The following is a 16,650-nucleotide window of genomic DNA, read 5'->3' as shown; positions in this document are numbered from 1 at the left end:
CAATGCAAGGAGGACATTGAGGGACTGGAGCAGGTCCAGAGAAGAGCAAGAAAGGTGGGGAAGGGTCTGGAGAGCAGGGCTGGGGAGGAGCAGCTGAGGGAGCTGGGGGGGTGCAGCCTGCAGAAGAGGAGGCTGAGAGGAGACTTCATTGCTGTCTGCAGCTCCCCCAGAGGAGGCTGCAGCCAGGTGGGGTTGGGCTCTGCTCCCAAGGAACAAGTGACAGGGCAGGAGGCAATGGCCTTAGGCTGTGCCAGGGCAGGTTTAGGTTGGCCATGAGGAACAATTTCTTCCCCTCGAGGGCTGCCAAGGCCTGGCCCAGGCAGCCCAGGGAGGTGCTGCAGTCCCCATCCCTGCAGGGGTCTCAAAGCTGTGTAGCAGTGGTGCTGAGGGCCAGGGGTCAGTGGTGCTCAGAGTCCATGGTTGGGAGCTGATGGTCTTAAAGGCCTCTTCCAACATCAACACCTCCATGAGGCCAAGGCCCCCTGCCTGGCAAAGCAGGGCACCCCTGGGTGCTGCAACTGGGAGCTGGGTGCCTGGCTTGGGCTGGAGCAGCAGCACCTCTGGCATGCCAGCAGCAGGGATGTGTGGATGAGCCTGGTCAAGGGCAAGTCCACGATGTCCTCAGAGGTCCTGCAGCTGGGATGTGCCACCTGGCACCGTGCTGCTGCCCAGGCTGGCAACCTTGGCGAGCCTGGGACCCCTCAGCCCAGGTCCCCAGCCCTGTGGCCACAGCCCGGCAGCAGCTCCCAGGGTGATCTCTTCCCACCTGCTCCTCCACCCTTAGCCAGCAGTGCCCCAAACCCAGCCACTGGCACTGGGGAGCTTGTGTGGTTGGCAAGCTCCACTGGGAGCAAACCTGGAGCCAGCCCCAACCCTCAGCACCCTGAGCCTGGGAGGAGTCAGGCTGGCACCCTGGAGTCTGCTTCCTCATGGGTGGGCATCAGGGGCTGGGTGGGGGTCAGGGAGGGAGTTTGGGCAGCAAGGGCAGAGCCCTTGGCTCTGGGCTCAGGGCACTGAGGGTGCCCAGGAGTTCAGTCCTGCCCAGGCAGAGCAGGGGTGGCCAGGGAGCAGCAGGGTGGGGCTCAGAAGGGTGGGGCTCAGAAGGGTGGGGCTCAGCAGGATGGGTCTCAGCAGGATGTATCTCAGCAGAGCAGGGCTCAGCAGGGTGGATCTTAGCAGGGTGGGACTCAGAAGGGCGGGGCTCAGCAGGGCAGGGCTCAGCAGGGTGGGGCTCAGAAGGGTGAGGCTCAGAAGGGCGGGGCTCAGCAGGGTGGGGCTCATCAGGGTTGGGCTCAGAAGGATGGGACTCAGCAGGGCGGGGCTCAGCAGGGTGGGACTCAGCAGGGTGGGGCTCAGAAGGGTGGGGCTCAGCAGGGTGAGGTTCAGCAGGGTGGAGCTCAGCAGGGTGGATCTCAGCAGGGTGGGGCTCAGCAGGGTGGGGCTCAGCAGGGTGGGGCTCAGCAGGGTGGGGCTCAGGAGACGCTCAAAGGGCTTTTATTTGTTCACAAACCAAAGCCAACCATATCAGGGTGCTCCTCAGGGGAAGCCTCCCCAGACCCAGCCCAGGCACACAGACAATCTGCTGCTAACTACAGAGCTGCAGCAGCAGAGCAGGGGGCAGCCAGGGCCTGCTCTGTGCCACTCTGCAGCCCATGCCCACCCTCACAGCCCAGCCCCCTCACCCCCACACACAAAGGTCACTTTGCTGGTGAGCCCTTAGGAACCAGAAGCAGGCAGAGGTGAAGGCTGCTGGTGCTGCAGGCTGGGTCCTTCCACCTGAGCTGGGAGGGAGGGAAAGAGCCTTTACCCCTGAGGCCCAGCATTGATCTCCTCAGTTCAGCATCACTGGGGTGGGATTTGGGATCTTCCCAATGGTTTTCCATCTGTTTGTGCCCATCTTAGAGTCACAGGACCACAGAATCAGTCAGGGCAGGAAGGGAGCACAAGGAGCAGCCAGTTCCAAGCCCCCTGCCATGCCCAGGGACACCCTACCCTAGAGCAGGCTGCACACAGCCTCAGCCAGCCTGGCCTCAAACACCTCCAGCCATGGGGCCTCAACCACCTCCCTGGGCAACCCATTCCAGCCTCTCACCACTCTCCTGCTCAACAACTTCCTCCTCAACTCCACCTTTGCTCCATTCCCCCCACTCCTGCCACTCCCTCACAGCCTCAAAAGTCCCTCCCCAGCTTTTTTGTAGCCCTCTTCAGATGCTGGCAGGCCACAGGAAGGTCACCTGGGAGCCTCCTCATGTCAGCTCCCTGCCTGCCTTGGGCACCTTGGAGCATCACTGAGCTCCTGGGAGGGAGCAGCCAGAGCTGGCTGGACCATGCAGGATGGACAAGGGTGGGGAGGCTGTGGGGTGGCTGACCCCTTCCTGCTCCCCAGGAGCTTCTTGGGGCAGAGGTGACCCTGCCAGAGCCCCTGGGTAGGGCAAGTCTGGGCTGAGCTCTCCACGAACACAGCAGTGCTGGTAGGAGAAAGAGGAGGTGAATTGCCAAGGGGAGGAAGCCGTGGGCAGGCAGGGAGCAGGACAGGATGAGGCTGGTGAGGACTTGGCGTTTCTCCTGCCAAAGTGGGAAGAAAAACCTGGTTTGGGGTCTTCTGGGGGAGTGCAAAGCCAATTGCAGTGCAGCAGCAACTCTCAGCATGGCCTCTGGTTTGGTCCCAGCCCCTTTTTACCTTTTCCAAGCTCATTGTCACAGCACCAAATCCACTTTTCTCCCTCCCTTCTCAACTGCCATGGCTGAAAACAACCTGGTTCCACACCAAAAAAAGGGATTTGGGTTTCCAAGGGGCAGTTTAGGGGTGGGAAAGCTTCAGCCAGGGTTTGAGGAGCTGAGGAGGGCCCAGCCTTAGAATTATAGAGTCACAGATTGGGCTGGGTTGGAAGGGACCTTCCCAGCCCTTCCACTGCTACCCCTTGCACTCAGCAAGGACAGCCCCAACCAGAGCAGGCTGCTCACAGCCACAGCCAACCTGACCTGCACTGCTGCCAGCCATGGGGCAGCTCCCACCTCTCTGGGCAGCCTGGGCCAGGCTCTGCCCACCCTCAGGGGCAAACATTTCTCCCTTCTCTCCACTCTCAGTCTCCCCTTCTGAGTTCAAACCACCATCCCTTGCCCTGTCCCAACAAAGCCTGCTCCAAAGTCCCAGTCTTGCCTTCACCCAACTCTTCCCACCCTCAGCACTCAAACCCCCACAGAGGGCCCATGCAGGAGGTGAGCAGGGAACTGAAACAAGCAGCATTGTGCCCCTGCCACCAGCCAGCACTCAGCCCCTCTCTGTGGGCACTGCCAGCAGCTGCTTGCCCATTACATTAAGAGGAGAGTGCCCAGCAGATCCAGGGAGCTTCTCCTCTCCCTCTGCTCTGCTCTACTGAGGCCCCACCTGTAATATTGTATTCAGTTTGGGGCTCCCCAGTGTGGGAGGGACAGGGATGTGCTGGAGAGAGCCCAAGGGAGCTCTCTTCTCTCGGGTGGCCAGCACCAGAACGAGAGGACACAGCCTCAGGCTGTGCCAGGGGAGATTTAGGCTGGAGGTGAGGAGAAAGTTCTTCCCTGAGAGAGTCATTGGGCACTGGAATGGGCTGCCCGGGGAGGTGGTGGAGTCGCCGTCCCTGGAGCTGTTCAAGGCAGGACTGGACGTGGCACTTGGTGCCATGGTCTGGCCTTGAGCTCTGTGCTAAAGGGTTGGACTTGATGATCTGTGAGGTCTCTTCCAACCCTGATGATGCTGTGATGCTGTGATACTGTGATACAAGGGAGGGCTAGGAGGATGCTGGAGGCACTGGAGCACTGCTGATGAGGAGAGGCTGAGAGCCCTGGGGGTGTTCAGCCTGCAGAGGAGAAGGCTGAGAGGGTCTGAGCAATGTCTGTCAGTAGCTGAGGGCTGGGGGCAGAAGGGAGGGGACAAACTCTGCTCTGCTGTGCCCTGGCACAGGACAGGAGGTAATGGCACAGGCTACAGCACAGGAGGTTCCACCTCAGGATGAGGAAGAACTCCTTGACTGTGAGGGTGCAGAGCCCTGGCACAGGCTGCCCAGGGGGGTTGTGGAGTCTCCTTCCCTGGAGCCCTTCCAGCCCTGCCTGGATGTGTTCCTGTGTGCCCTGGGCTGTGTTCTGCGGTCCTGCTGTGGCAGAGGGGCAGGACTGGAAGCCGCCCGGCGGTGCCCGGCAAGCCCTGCGCTGCTGTGCCGTTACCTGCGGGGCTCAGAGGCGGCGGCAGACCGCAGCGGCATCCTCCGAGTGGTCGCAGTTGTGGACGTCCCAGCGGATGTGCGAGCAGCGCAGCAGGGCAGGTTCGTGGCCCTTGCACTTGAGGTTGTCCAGGAAGATGTAGCCTCTGCCCTGGCCGTAGCGAGCCTCGCCCCAGGCCGCCAGCGCCTGCCCGCAGCCCAGCTGCCTGCACACCACCTCGGCGTCCCGCAGGTCCCAGGCGTCGTCGCACACTGTGCCCCACTGCGACAGGTAGAACATCTCCACCCGCCCCTCGCAGCGGTGGCTGCCGTTCACCAGGCGCAGGGACCCTGCGGCGGAGTGGGGAGATGCTGGTGGTGAGGCAGCCCCTCCCTGCCCATGCCCACCCCAGCGCTGAGCCCACCCCTCCCTGCCCATGCCCACCCCAGCGCTGAGCCCACCTCTCCCTGCCTGCCACCCCCCTGCCACCGCCGGACTCACAGGGGACCTCCCTAGCCGGGTGGTGCCGAAGTAAGTTGTGTAGGGCTGGGCAGAGGCTTGCTGCTGCCCATAGCTCCCCCATTGAGGCTGGACAGCAGGAGGAGCACTCGGCAGCATCTCCTGCCTGCCCCCACCCCCGCCGCAGGGGATGACCTTGGAAGGGCCATTCCAACCCACAGGAGTCTGGGAGCAGAGCTGGGGCTGACCTCCAAAGCATCGTGGTGGATGCTCAGGCTGAAGGAACAGATGGCAACCTCTGTGCCCAGCTCAGCTCCACTGGTCCATGCCCTCCTCTCACCACCGAGGTCCTTCCCTTCCTCTCACCACCGAGGTCCTTCCCTTCCTCTCACCACTGAGGTCCTTCCCTTCCTCTCACCACCGAGGTCCTTCCCTTCCTCTCACCAATGAGGTCCTTCTCCTCCTCTCACCACCAAGGTCCTTCTCCTCTTCTCACCACCAAGGTCCATCTCCCCACCAAATTCCATCTCTTCTGCCCAGTGAGGTCCATCACAGGTTCCCAGATTGCTCTGGGTTGGCAGTGACCCTCCAAGCTCATCTTGTCCCCCCCCTGCAGGCAGCAGGGACACTTCCAGGCTGCCCAGGGCCAGAGCAGGTCTGATCTTGGATGCAGGAATGTGTGCTTGGGTTGAATTGTGACCTCGAATGTCTCCAGAGATGGGGCCCTGGAGACATCACCACTCGAGGTCCATCACTTGAGGTCTGTTACCTCCCCTGCCTGAACCAGCCTTGGGGCCACTAGGAGAGACCATGGCTTGGTGGTGCCCCCAGTGCAGCTCTTCCCTCTGCTGAGGGCTCTGCCAGGTCCCCAGGAGATCCCCCAGCACCTACCTTCCTTGGGGCGAGTCCAGGCTGCTGTGGTGGTTGTGGCAGTGGCTTCCTGGAAATGCTCCTCAGCATCATCAGTGCCTGGTGGGGTGAGGAATGGATGGGGACAAGTGACTCAGGGGACACCTCTATTCCCCAGAAGCAGGTCACAGCCCCCCCCAGCAGCACTGTGGGGTGGCCCAGGGTGGATTCAGGGATGCTTGTGTGGGATGTGCAGGTAAGTGGAGACCAGAGGTGATGCCCACACCCTGCTGTGCCAGCCTGGGCAGGAGGAACCCAGGGGCCTGGGGGCTCACCTTCACCCATTACCCCAGCTTGGAGACCACATTTCCCACAGCCAGCCTGAGCATGGCCAAAAGCCTCCCTACACCCATCAGCACCTTGGGTTTCCAGGCCACCAAGCCAAGCTTTGGTGGAGCCCTGAGCAGTCACAGCATTGTTGAGGCTGGAATAGATCCCTGAGGTCACCAAGTCCAACCTGTGCCCCAACACCACCACAGCCACCAGACCATGGCCCTGAGTGCCACAGCCAAGCTGGCCTGAAACATCCCTGGGGATGGCAACCTCACCAGCTCCCTGGGCACTGCATTCCAGTGTCTGATGAGCCTTTCCATGAGGAAGGCATTCCTAATGTCCAGCCTAACCCTGGGGAAGTGCTTCCTGACATCCAGGCAGTGCCCTCTTGCCTTGGCACAAGTTGCCTGGCAGAAGAGCCTGGCCCTCATCTTCAGGTAGCTGCAGAGTGTGATAAGGTCCCCCCTGAGCCTCATCTCCTCCAGGCTAAACACCCCCAGCTCCCTCACCCTCTCCTCCCTCCATCTCCCTTCTCAGCCTCTCTTCCATCCACCCTCCTTCTCATTCTCTCCTCCATCCATCTCCTTCTAACCCTCTCCTCCATCTATCCTCCTTCTCACCCTCTTATCCATCCATCCATCCATCCATCCATCCATCCATCCATCCATCCATCCATCCATCCATCCATCTTTCCTTCCATCCCACTTCTCACCCTTTCACCCATTCATCAGCCCATCTTTCCATCCATCCATCCATCCATCACACTTCTCACCCTTTCATCCATCCATCCATCCATCCATCCATCCATCCATCCATCCATCCCACTTCTCACCCTTTCATCCATCCATCCATCCATCCATCCATCCATCCATCCCACTTCTCACCCTTTCATCCATCCATCCATCCATCCATCCATCCATCCATCCATCCCACTTCTCACCCTTTCATCCATCCATCCATCCATCCATCCATCCATCCCACTTCTCACCCTTTCATCCATCCATCCATCCATCCATCCATCCATCCATCCATCCCACTTCTCACCCTTTCATCCATCCATCCATCCATCCATCCATCCCACTTCTCACTCTTTCATCCATCCATCCATCCATCCATCCATCCATCCATCCATCCATCCCACTTCTCACCCTTTCATCCATCCATCCATCCATCCATCCATCCATCCATCCCACTTCTCACCCTTTCATCCATCCATCCATCCATCCATCCATCCATCCATCCATCCATCCCACTTCTCACCCTTTCATCCATCCATCCATCCATCCATCCATCCATCCATCCATCCATCCATCCATCCCACTTCTCACCCTTTCATCCATCCATCCATCCATCCATCCATCCATCCATCCATCCATCCATCCCACTTCTCACTCTTTCATCCATCCATCCATCCATCCATCCATCCATCCATCCATCCATCCATCCATCCATCCATCCATCCACCCCCCCCCCCCCCCATTCCTCATCCCACATCCCCATCGGGGCCCGCCGGGGCGGGCGGGGGCCGGGCGGGGCTTGCGGCGGGGCTGGCTCACCCCTGCAGATGACTCCGGCGTCCTCGTGGTGGCCGCAGTTGTGCTGCCCCCAGCCCAGGTGGAAGCAGTCCGCCAGGCGCGGCTCGGCGCCGCCGCAGCCCACGTTGTCCAGCAGCACGGGGCCGCTGCCGTAGCCGAAGGAGCCCAGGACGGTGGCGGCCAGGGCGGCGCCGCAGCCCAGCTGGCGACAGACCACCTGGGCGTCGGGGAAGTCCCAGTCGTCGTCGCAGACGGTGCCCCAGGTGCCGCCGTGCCGCACCTCCACCCGCCCGCGGCAGCTCCCGTTCCCGTTCGCCAGCCGCAAGGCGCCACCTGCGGTGCGGGGTGCGGGGCAGAGCCTGGCACGGGCAGGGTGCCGGGGAGGGGACCGGGGGCTCCCCTGGGGAGGGGACCGAGAGCTCCGCCGGGGAGGGGACCGGGGGCTCCCCTGGGGAGGGGACCGAGAGCTCCGCCGGCGAGGGGACCGAGAGCTCCGCCGGGGAGGGGACCGGGGGATCCGCCGGGGAGGGGACCGGGAGCTCCGCCGGGGAGGGGACCGAGAGCTCCGCCGGGGAGGGGACCGGGGGATCCGCCGGGGAGGGGACCGGGAGCTCCGCCGGGGAGGGGACCGGGGGCTCCGCCGGGGAGGGGACCGGGGGCTCCGCCGGGGAGGGGACCGAGAGCTCCCCTGGGGAGGGGACCGGGGGCTCCGCCGGGGAGGGGACCGGGAGCTCCGCCGGGGAGGGGACCGGGGGCTCCGCCGGGGAGGGGACCGGGGGCTCCGCCGGGGAGGGGACCGGGAGCTCCCCTGGGGAGGGGACCGGGGGCTCCGCCGAGGAGGGGACCGGGGGCTGATGCAGCCCAAGGACCAGCTATGGGGACATGGGGTGATGCGCCCTGGAGAATGAGGGGGGAGACTTGGGAGTAAGGGGGGAGCCCTGGGGGGGTGGGAGCCCTAAGGGTGTGGGGAGCCCTGGGAATGTGGGGGGAGCCCTGAGGTGTGAGACTTGGGAGCATGGGGGGAGTCCTGGGGTGTGTGGGGAGCCTTGGGGAATATGGAGAGTCCTGGGAATGTGGGAGAAGCATTGGGGATGTGAGGTGAGATCCCTGGAGGTGTGGGGTGAGCCCTGGGGGTGTGAGGTGAGATCCCTGGAGGTGTGGGGTGAGCCCTGGGGGTGTGGGGTGAGCCCTGGGGGTGTGAGGTGAGATCCCTGGAGACATAGAGTGACCTCTGGGGAGCATGGGGTGAGCCCTGAGTGTGGGGTGAGATCCCTGGAGATGTGGGGTGAGACCTCAGGGTCATAGGACGAGCCCTTAGGGGCAGGGGAGGAACATGTTAGGGACATGAGGTGAGCCCTGGGGCAGGGAGTGCCCCCCAGTAGGCATGGATTGAGGGCATGGGGGCATGGGTTGAGCCCCTGGGTTATGGGGTGGCCCTGTGGGACATGGGAGCAGCTCCCTGGGGGGCGTGGGGTGAGCCATGAGGCTATGGGGGGAGCCCTGGGAAGTGTCTCCCTGGGGACAGAGAAGGGCCCTGGGGAGGTGGGGCAGAGCTGCCCCGGGTGTGGGGTGAGTGGCAGGAGTGTGGGGTGAGCCCCGGGGCCGAGGGGTGACCCCCAGGGTCAGGCAGCCTGGGGGCCAGGCACTTACTTTCCTGCTCCACGGTGAGGAGAGCAGCAGTGGCCACCTCGGTGGCCTGGGAGGGCTGGTCCCTGCTGTCTGTCACTGCTGGGACAAGAGTGGGCACAGGTGGGCATGGGGCACCTGCTGCCCCTGCTCCGCTCGGTGCCAGCTGCCGGTAGCACCACGGTGGCCCCTGCCAGCCACAGCAAGCTCCTGCCGTGGGTTCTGGCATCCCCCCAGACTCACCTGTGAGGAGCAGGACCCCAGGCTGACCACCCTGGGGTCAGAGGGGGGGCACAAGACATGGTCCTGCCCCAGCGAGCCCCCAGCACCGGTTGTGGTGCAAGGGTGAGCCAGGTGGGTGGCTGCCAACCTCCTTCCTACCTGTGGCCGTGGCAGTGAGGGTCTCTGTGGAGTCCAGGGCCACCGAGGTGGTGAAGGAGGTGATGGTGGAGGTGTCCAGCCCTGCGGGGACACAGAGGGACAGACGTGGCACACGGGGACGAGATGCTGGCTCCGAGAGGCAGACCCGAGGTGGTCTGCAGGGTGAGGGAGGTGGGGGTGGGCTGTGCCCGGCCGCACGCCCCTGCTGCTGCCATGCCAGAGGTGGGGGCTGGACCTCCAGAGGAGCCTTCCATCCCCCCCCCCGCTCTGTGCTTCCCTGGCTCTCCAGCCTGGCACCCAGCCCCCAGCTGCAGCTCCTCTCGTCCTGTTACTGACCCCGGGGAGCTGAGCCCAACCCCCACCCGGCTGCAGCCTCCTCGCAGGGAGCTCTGCCCTCAGCCTCTGCTGCTCCACACTAACCCCCTCCAGCCCCTCAGCTGCTCCTCCCCTGCCCTCTTCTCCAGACCCTTCCCCAGCATCGTTGCCCTCCTCTGGACCTGCTCCAGCTCCTCAGTGTCCTTCTGGGAGTGAGGGTCCCAAAACTGACCCCAGGATGGCAGCTGCAGCCTCCCCAGTGCCCAGCCCAGGGGCACAATCCCTGCCCTGCTCCTGCTGGTGCCGATCCAGGCCAGGCTGCTCTGAAGCTCCCTCTCTGCCCTGCCCCACGGAGCAAGGGCTGGGTGGGGGTGGCAGTGACTGCATGCCCGGGTGGGGTGCCAGAGGGGACAGGGATCCTCAGGGGGCACAGGAGCAGGCTGTGGGAATTGCAGCCTGCTGCAGAGCACCAGGGTGGCAGGGCACAGGGTGGGTGGAGGATCCCCCAGCACACAGCCAGGGCCCTGCCTGGCCTCGGGCCCATCAGCACCCATCTGAGGACATCTGGGAGAGCAGGATGTGAGAGAATGCCCGCGGGGGGGAGTGGGGTGGGGCAGGAAGGGACCTCTGGGGCTCATCCAGTCCAACCTCCCTGCTCCAGCAGGGCACCCACAGCAGCTGGCCCAGGATAGAGCCAGAGAACCATGGAACCGTGGAGCTTGGCACAGACCTCTGAGATCATCCAGTCCAAGCACTCCACTCACAATCTCACCACTGCCACCACACCAGGTCCCTCAGCACCACATCCAGGAGGCTTTGAAACCCCTCCAGGGATGGTGACTCCAGCAGCTCCCAGGGCAGCCTGGGCCAGACCTTGAGAACCCTTTTCTGCAAGCAATTTTTCCTAACATCCAACCTGAACCTCCCCTGGCACAGTTTGGGGACCTAAATGTCCAGAGGGGGTTGCAATCTCTCTAGAGAAGGAGACTCCACAGCCTCTCTGGGCAGCCTGCTGCAGGGCTCTGGAGCCTCACACAGAACCACAGAGCACATCTGGCTGGAAGCCACCTCAGAGCTCATCCAGCCCAAGCTTCCAGCCAGCACTGCAGGCTCAGCACCACACCAAGTCCCTAAGCTCAGCTCCACAGCTGCTGAACACCCCCAGGCATGCCCTGGGCAGCCTGTGTCAACATCTGAGAACCTTCCAGTGAAGAAATACCTCCTGAGCTCCAGCCTGGAGCAGTTTGGAACCATCTCAGTGTGCCCAGGTGGGCAGCAGAGCCAATGGCATCCTGGGCTGGCTCAGGAGCAGTGTGGGCAGCAGGACAAGGGAGGTTCTTGTGCCCCTGTGCTCAGCACTGCTCAGGCCACCCCTGGAGTGCTGTGTCCAGTTCTGGGCTGGTCAATTGCAGAGAGCTGTTGAGGTGCTGGAAGGTGTTTGGAGAAGGGCAGCAAGGCTGGGGAGGGGCCTGGAGCACAGCCCTGTGAGGAGAGGCTGAGGGAGCTGGGGGGGTGCAGCCTGCAGCAGAGGAGGCTCAGGGCAGAGCTGATTGCTGCCTGCAGCTGCCTGCAGGGAGGCTGTAGCCAGGTGGGGTTGGGCTCTGCTGCCAGGCAGCCAGGGACAGAAGAAGGGGACACAGCCTGGAGCTGTGCCAGGGCAGGTCCAGGCTGGATGTTAGGAGGAAGTTGTGGTCAGAGAGAGTGATTGGCATTGGAATGGGCTGCCCAGGGAGGTGGTGGAGTCTGTGTGGCTGGAGGTGTTGCAGTCAAGCCTGGCTGGGGCACTTAGTGCCATGGTCTGGTTGATTGGGCAGGGCTGGGTGCTAGGTTGGGCTGGCTGAGCTTGGAGCTCTCTTCCAACCTGCCTGACTCTGTGTTTCTATGACTCTGTGTTTCTATGTTTCTATGATTCTATGATCCTGTCATTCCTCTGCTCCTGTCCCTTGCCACCAAGGAGCAGAGGCTGCCCCCTCCTCACTCCTGCTGTCTCTGGATGTCTCCCCCTCCACCAGAGAGCCCCGGGGCATGCTGCCGTGCCCGGGTACCTGTGCAGATGACCCCAGCGTCCTCGTGGTGCCCGCAGTTGTGGATGCCCCAGCCCAGGCTGTAGCAGGCAGCCAGGAAGGGCTCGGTGCCGTCGCAGTGGACGTTGTCCAGCAGGATGTGCCCGGTGCCGTAGCCAAAGTAGGCATTGCTCTTGTAGTCCAGGGCCTGCCCGCAGCCCACCTGCCTGCACACCACGCTGGCATCGCTCAGGCCCCAGTCGTCGTCGCAGACGGTGCCCCAGTTGCCACGGTAGAAGATCTCCACCCGGCCCTGGCAGCCGTCGGCGCCGCTCACCAGCCGGATGCTGCCATCGCCTGCGGGGCACAGCAGGGGCTGGGGACGGAGCTGGCCCCACCGGAGGCTGCCCCAGGCGGTGCCAGCCGAGCGCAGATCTGGCAGTGCCCATGGCGACCCAGAAGGCAGGAGAGAAGCAGCAGGGAAAGGGCAAGGCTCTAGCGTCGGAGGTTTGGTTGGGGTGCAGGAGACTCCCAAGTGGTGCAGGGTGAGGGAGGTGGGGGTGGGCTGTGCCCGGCCGCACGCCCCTGCTGCTGGCATGCCAGAGGTGGGGGCTGGACCTTCAGAGGAGCCTTCCATCCCCCCCCCCCCCCCCCCCCCACTCTGTGCTTCCCTGGCTCCCCAGCCTGGCACCCAGCCCCCAGCTGCAGCACCCAGGGCTGCCCTGCTCTGGCAGGGAGGGGCCTTGGAACCCTGCAAGTGCTGAGGCTAAAAGAGCCCTCGGAGATCATCACCTCCACGCCTGAAGGCAGCACTGGCAGGGCACTGCCGACCCCTGGCCCTCGGCACCACATCTGCGCGGCTGCGGAAGCCCTGCAGGGATGGGGACTGCAGCACTGCCCTGGGCAGCCTGGGCCAGGCTTTGGCAGCCCCCAAGGGGGGGACATTGTTCCTCACCTCCAACCCAGCCCTGCCCCGCCACGGTCCCAGGCCAGCTCCTCTCGTCCTGTCACTGACCCCGGGGAGCTGAGCCCAACCCCCACCTGGCTGCAGCCTCCTCGCAGGGAGCTCTGCCCTCAGCCTCTGCTGCTCCACACTAACCTCCTCCAGCCCCTCAGCTGCTCCTCCCCTGCCCTCTTCTCTAGACCCTTCCCCAGCATCGTTGCCCTCCTCTGGACCTGCTCCAGCTCCTCGGTGTCCTTCTGGGAGTGAGGGTCCCAAAACTGACCCCAGGATTGCAGCTGCAGCCTCCCCAGTGCCCAGCCCAGGGGCACAATCCCTGCCCTGCTCCTGCTGGCCACACCGTTGCTGACCCAGGCCAGGCTGCTGGTGCCCCCCTTGGCTCCCTGGGCAGAGGCTGCCCCACGTTCAGGCAGACAGCCCAGCTGGTGGGCACCTCGCTGAAGCTCTGGGGCAGGCCATTGCCATGGTCAGCACCACAGCAGGGTTCCCAGGGCTCTGCCTCTCACAGCCAGAGCTGGGCTGTGCCAGGGAGGAGCCGCAGGTGCTGCCTGCTGGATGGTGCCCTCCAGCAGCCCTCAGCCATGCCAGGCCTGTGCAGCAGGTGCCCCTGCAGCTTACTTTCCCCGTCCTGGACCGAGGCAGTCAGGGTCCTGCTTGTTGGTCCTTCGCTGGCTTGCGTGGGTGAGAACTCTGAAAGGGAAGCAGAGAGATGCCATCTGCTGCCACCCACCCAGGAGCTGACTGAGCAGTGCCCATGTGCTGCCCACCCTGCCTGGCCACAAACCAGCAACGCTGTGCTTTTCCTCCTGGTTTTACCTCTGCTCCTCTTGCCAGTGACGTTGCTTCAAGCAGCTCTACTGCCCGTCATGGCCCAGCCCAGGGGCGTGCTGCAGGGAGCAGAGCTGGGTGGTCCAGTGCCAGCCCCAAGGGCTGCAGGAAGCATGCCAGGAAAGCCCAGCAGCGTGGTGCAGAGCTGGCTGGCTCCACGCTCCCCTCCACAGCCACGGCCCACAGGAAGCTGATTGAAAGCTTCCATCTGGTGTGGGTGGGCAAGGGGGGCATGGTTCGAGCTCCTGCACCTCAGCTGAGGGCATCCCCAGAGCATCTCCTGGCCTCCTTTGCCAGCCAAGCTGCAAAAGTCTAAGAGCTCCAGTTGCCCCTGTGCCCTCGAACCCATCTCCTCCACCTGCCTCCCCCATCCTTGCCCCTCTCCTCTCTAGCAGGGCCCTGCTGTAAGGCTTTGCTGCTGCCAGCCCAGCGTGCCAGCCGGCCCAGTGCCCCTGCCTCCCCTGGCACCACTCTGGCAGGGCACAGGACACCACCCAGGAGCTGCAGCCACGGCCAAGCTCTGGCTCTCCACAGCCTCACATTTCCCACTCGTGGCTCCACGCCGGCTGAGCAAACCCTGCCCGGCCAGGCAGGGGGGAGGTGCGGGGGGCACAGGGGCCAGCGCGGAGCTGCTCCACTTTGCCTCGCCGAGTTCGAGAGCTTCTCTCAGCTCCAGAACACCTCCTGCTGAAAAGCTCAGCAGTTCCCAGCAGGGGAAGGCAAAAGGGGAAGGAGCAGTTGGGCAGCAGCTGAGTCAGAGCAGCAGTGTGGGTGGCAACCTGCTCCTGCCCCAGGGATGGCGCGGGAGAGGTTGTGAAGTCCCCGAGCTGGGAGTGACAGGGACACGAACCAGGCTGGGCACCGTATGGAGCACCAGCACCGGAGCTGGCAGCTGACCTGGATTGAGGAGGGGGTGCAGAAGAGAGGTGGAGGAGCTGTGGCTGACCTAGACTCAGAGGAGCAGGCTCTGAGATACAGCTCTCGGGCACCGACAGAGCCCAGGGCTGGCAGCAGCTGCTCTGCCTGCCTCCAGGTGCCAAGCCTCATCTCTCAGGCACCTACAGCAGCTGCCCTGCCTGCCCCCAGGAGCCAAGCCTCGTCTCTTGGGCACCTGCAGCAGCTGCCCTGCCTGCTCCCAGGTGCCAAGCCTCGTCTCTCGGGCACCTACAGCATCTGTCCTGCCTGCCCCCAGGTGCCAAGCCTCATCTCTTGGGCACCTGCAGCATCTGCCCTGCCTGTCCCCAAGTGCCAAGCCTCATCTCTTGGGCACTTGCAGCATCTGCCCTGCCTGCCCCCAGGTGCCAAGCCTCGTCTCTTGGGCACCTGCAGCAGCTGCCCTGCCTGCCCCCAGGTGCCAAACCTCGTCTCTTGGGCACCTGCAGCAGCTGCCCTGCCTGCCCCCAGGTGCCAAACCTCGTCTCTTGGGCACCTGCAGCAGCTGCCCTGCCTGCCCCCAGGTGCCAAACCTCGTCTCTTGGGCACCTGCAGCAGCTGCCCTGCCTGCCCCCAGGTGCCCAGCCTCGTCTCTCGGGCACCTGCATTACCGTTGCACACCACCGCCACGTCCTCGTAGTGGTAGCAGTTGTGGATGCCCCAGCCGTGGCTCCAGCACTCGCTCAGCGCTGCCTCCTGGCCCTTGCAGTCCACGTTGTCCAGGAGGATGGGGCCGGTGCCCTGGCCGAAGGTCATGGGGGCGGGCATGGCCACGGCGTGCCCGCAGCCCAGCTGGCGGCACACCACGTTGGCATCCACGATGTCCCAGTCGTCGTCGCAGACTGTGCCCCAGGAGCCGTTGTAGAGGATCTCCACCCGCCCCTGGCAGCGGCTGGGGCCGTTGGCCAGGCGGATCTCTGGGGGCACAGGCACAGACAGAGCCCTCAGCAGGCAGCCAGCACAGCCTGGCACCGGGGAGCTGCCGGTCAGGGGGTGCCACGGGCAGGCTGGGAGCCCTCTCTGCTCCTTGGAGAAAGTGGTGCCCCCTTGCTAGAGCACCTGATGGCAGGGCAGCAGCTTCTCTTGAGACCCCACCCGGAGCACTGTGTCCAGCTCACTGTGCCCTGAACTTCTGCCTGGTGCTGTCCTTTGCCCCCCTGCATCCACCTGGCAACTGCCACTACGGAGAGATCCAGCGAGAGCTGGGCAGGACCTGGCTCAGGGCAACCCCCAGGGTCCACACCAGGCTGGGGAAGGAGCAGCCCTGAGGAGAAGGCCTTGGGGGTGCAAAGGAGTGCTGCCAGCCCAGCCCCAGCCTGCCCTGGGCTGAGCCCCAGCAGTGTGGGCAGCAGGGGCAGGGAGGGGATTCTGCCCCTCTGCTGTGCTCTGCTCAGAGCCTCCTGCAGTGCTGGGGCAGCTCTGGAGTGCTCAGCACAGCACAGCACAGGCAGGGACCTGCTACAGCAGGCAGGAGGAGGCCACAGCAGTGCTGGCAGGGCTGGGAGGGGAGAGCAGAGAGCTGGGGACAGAGTTTTGCTCAGGGCCTGTGGTGCCAGGCCAAGGGGGGATGGTTTGGACTGGAAGAGGGGGATGAAGAGTGGAGAGAAGGGAGAAATGTTTGGCCCTGAGGGTGGGCAGAGCCTGGCCCAGGCTGCCCAGAGAGGTGGGAGCTGCCCCATGGCTGGCAGCAGTGCAGGGCAGGTTGGATGTGGCTGTGAGCAGCCTGCTCTGGCTGGGGCTGTGCCTGCTGGCTGCAGGGATGCAGTGGATGGGCTGGGAAGGTCCCTTCCAACCCATGCCATGATTCCATGATTCTCTTCATCTGCTGGAAGCTATGGACACGAAGACTCAACACAGCTCAATACACAGAGGAGAAGCTCCATCACCTCTTGCCTACTGCCAGCCTGGGCCATAACCCCCTGGGAGACGAATAAAGGGGTCAGGTGGCATCAGGAGGTGGCACAGGGAGTGACAAGATGCCAACCAGCAACTTCTTAGCAGCCTCAGTGAGCGCATCCAGAGCTGGTCCCATGTGGAAGGTGTAAGGATGGAGATGACCTCTCAAGTTCTCTAACTGCCTGTCTCATGGAGTGATTCTTTGGTCAGGCATGATGACAGGGGCAGGGATGAGGAGGTGAGGAAAGCCTCCCCTCGGGGTAAGAAGTGGAATGGCGACAGGAAAGGATCTGCAGCCCCTCCCTGTAAAGCAGTTTTGTTGTGCTGCCATGGGCAGGGACAGCTCCCACTAGAG

General features: G+C 63.7%; 1 protein-coding gene across 1 annotated transcript in view; it reads right to left on the bottom strand.

The window, feature by feature from the left end:
- Window positions 1–1,519: 1,519 nt before the first annotated feature.
- The window catches only part of SSC4D (scavenger receptor cysteine rich family member with 4 domains), a 28,277-nt gene continuing 13,146 nt past the window's right edge, over window positions 1,520–16,650 (bottom strand). Inside the window, exons 4-12 of the mRNA XM_064166754.1 lie at window positions 15,011–15,316; window positions 13,257–13,328; window positions 11,720–12,034; window positions 9,360–9,440; window positions 9,003–9,080; window positions 7,374–7,685; window positions 5,527–5,604; window positions 4,201–4,526; window positions 1,520–1,781 (exon numbers count right to left, since the gene is read on the bottom strand). Of these exons, the coding sequence (XP_064022824.1) occupies window positions 4,210–4,526; window positions 5,527–5,604; window positions 7,374–7,685; window positions 9,003–9,080; window positions 9,360–9,440; window positions 11,720–12,034; window positions 13,257–13,328; window positions 15,011–15,316 (1,559 nt within the window). The 3' untranslated portion in view covers window positions 1,520–1,781; window positions 4,201–4,209. The remainder of the gene's footprint in view (window positions 1,782–4,200; window positions 4,527–5,526; window positions 5,605–7,373; window positions 7,686–9,002; window positions 9,081–9,359; window positions 9,441–11,719; window positions 12,035–13,256; window positions 13,329–15,010; window positions 15,317–16,650) is intronic.

Source organism: Pogoniulus pusillus, chromosome 27 (assembly GCF_015220805.1).
Source record: "Pogoniulus pusillus isolate bPogPus1 chromosome 27, bPogPus1.pri, whole genome shotgun sequence".
NCBI classification, from domain to species: Eukaryota; Metazoa; Chordata; class Aves; order Piciformes; family Lybiidae; genus Pogoniulus; species Pogoniulus pusillus.
Note: the sequence above shows the minus strand (reverse complement) of the source record. Positions and strands in the feature narration are given on the sequence as shown.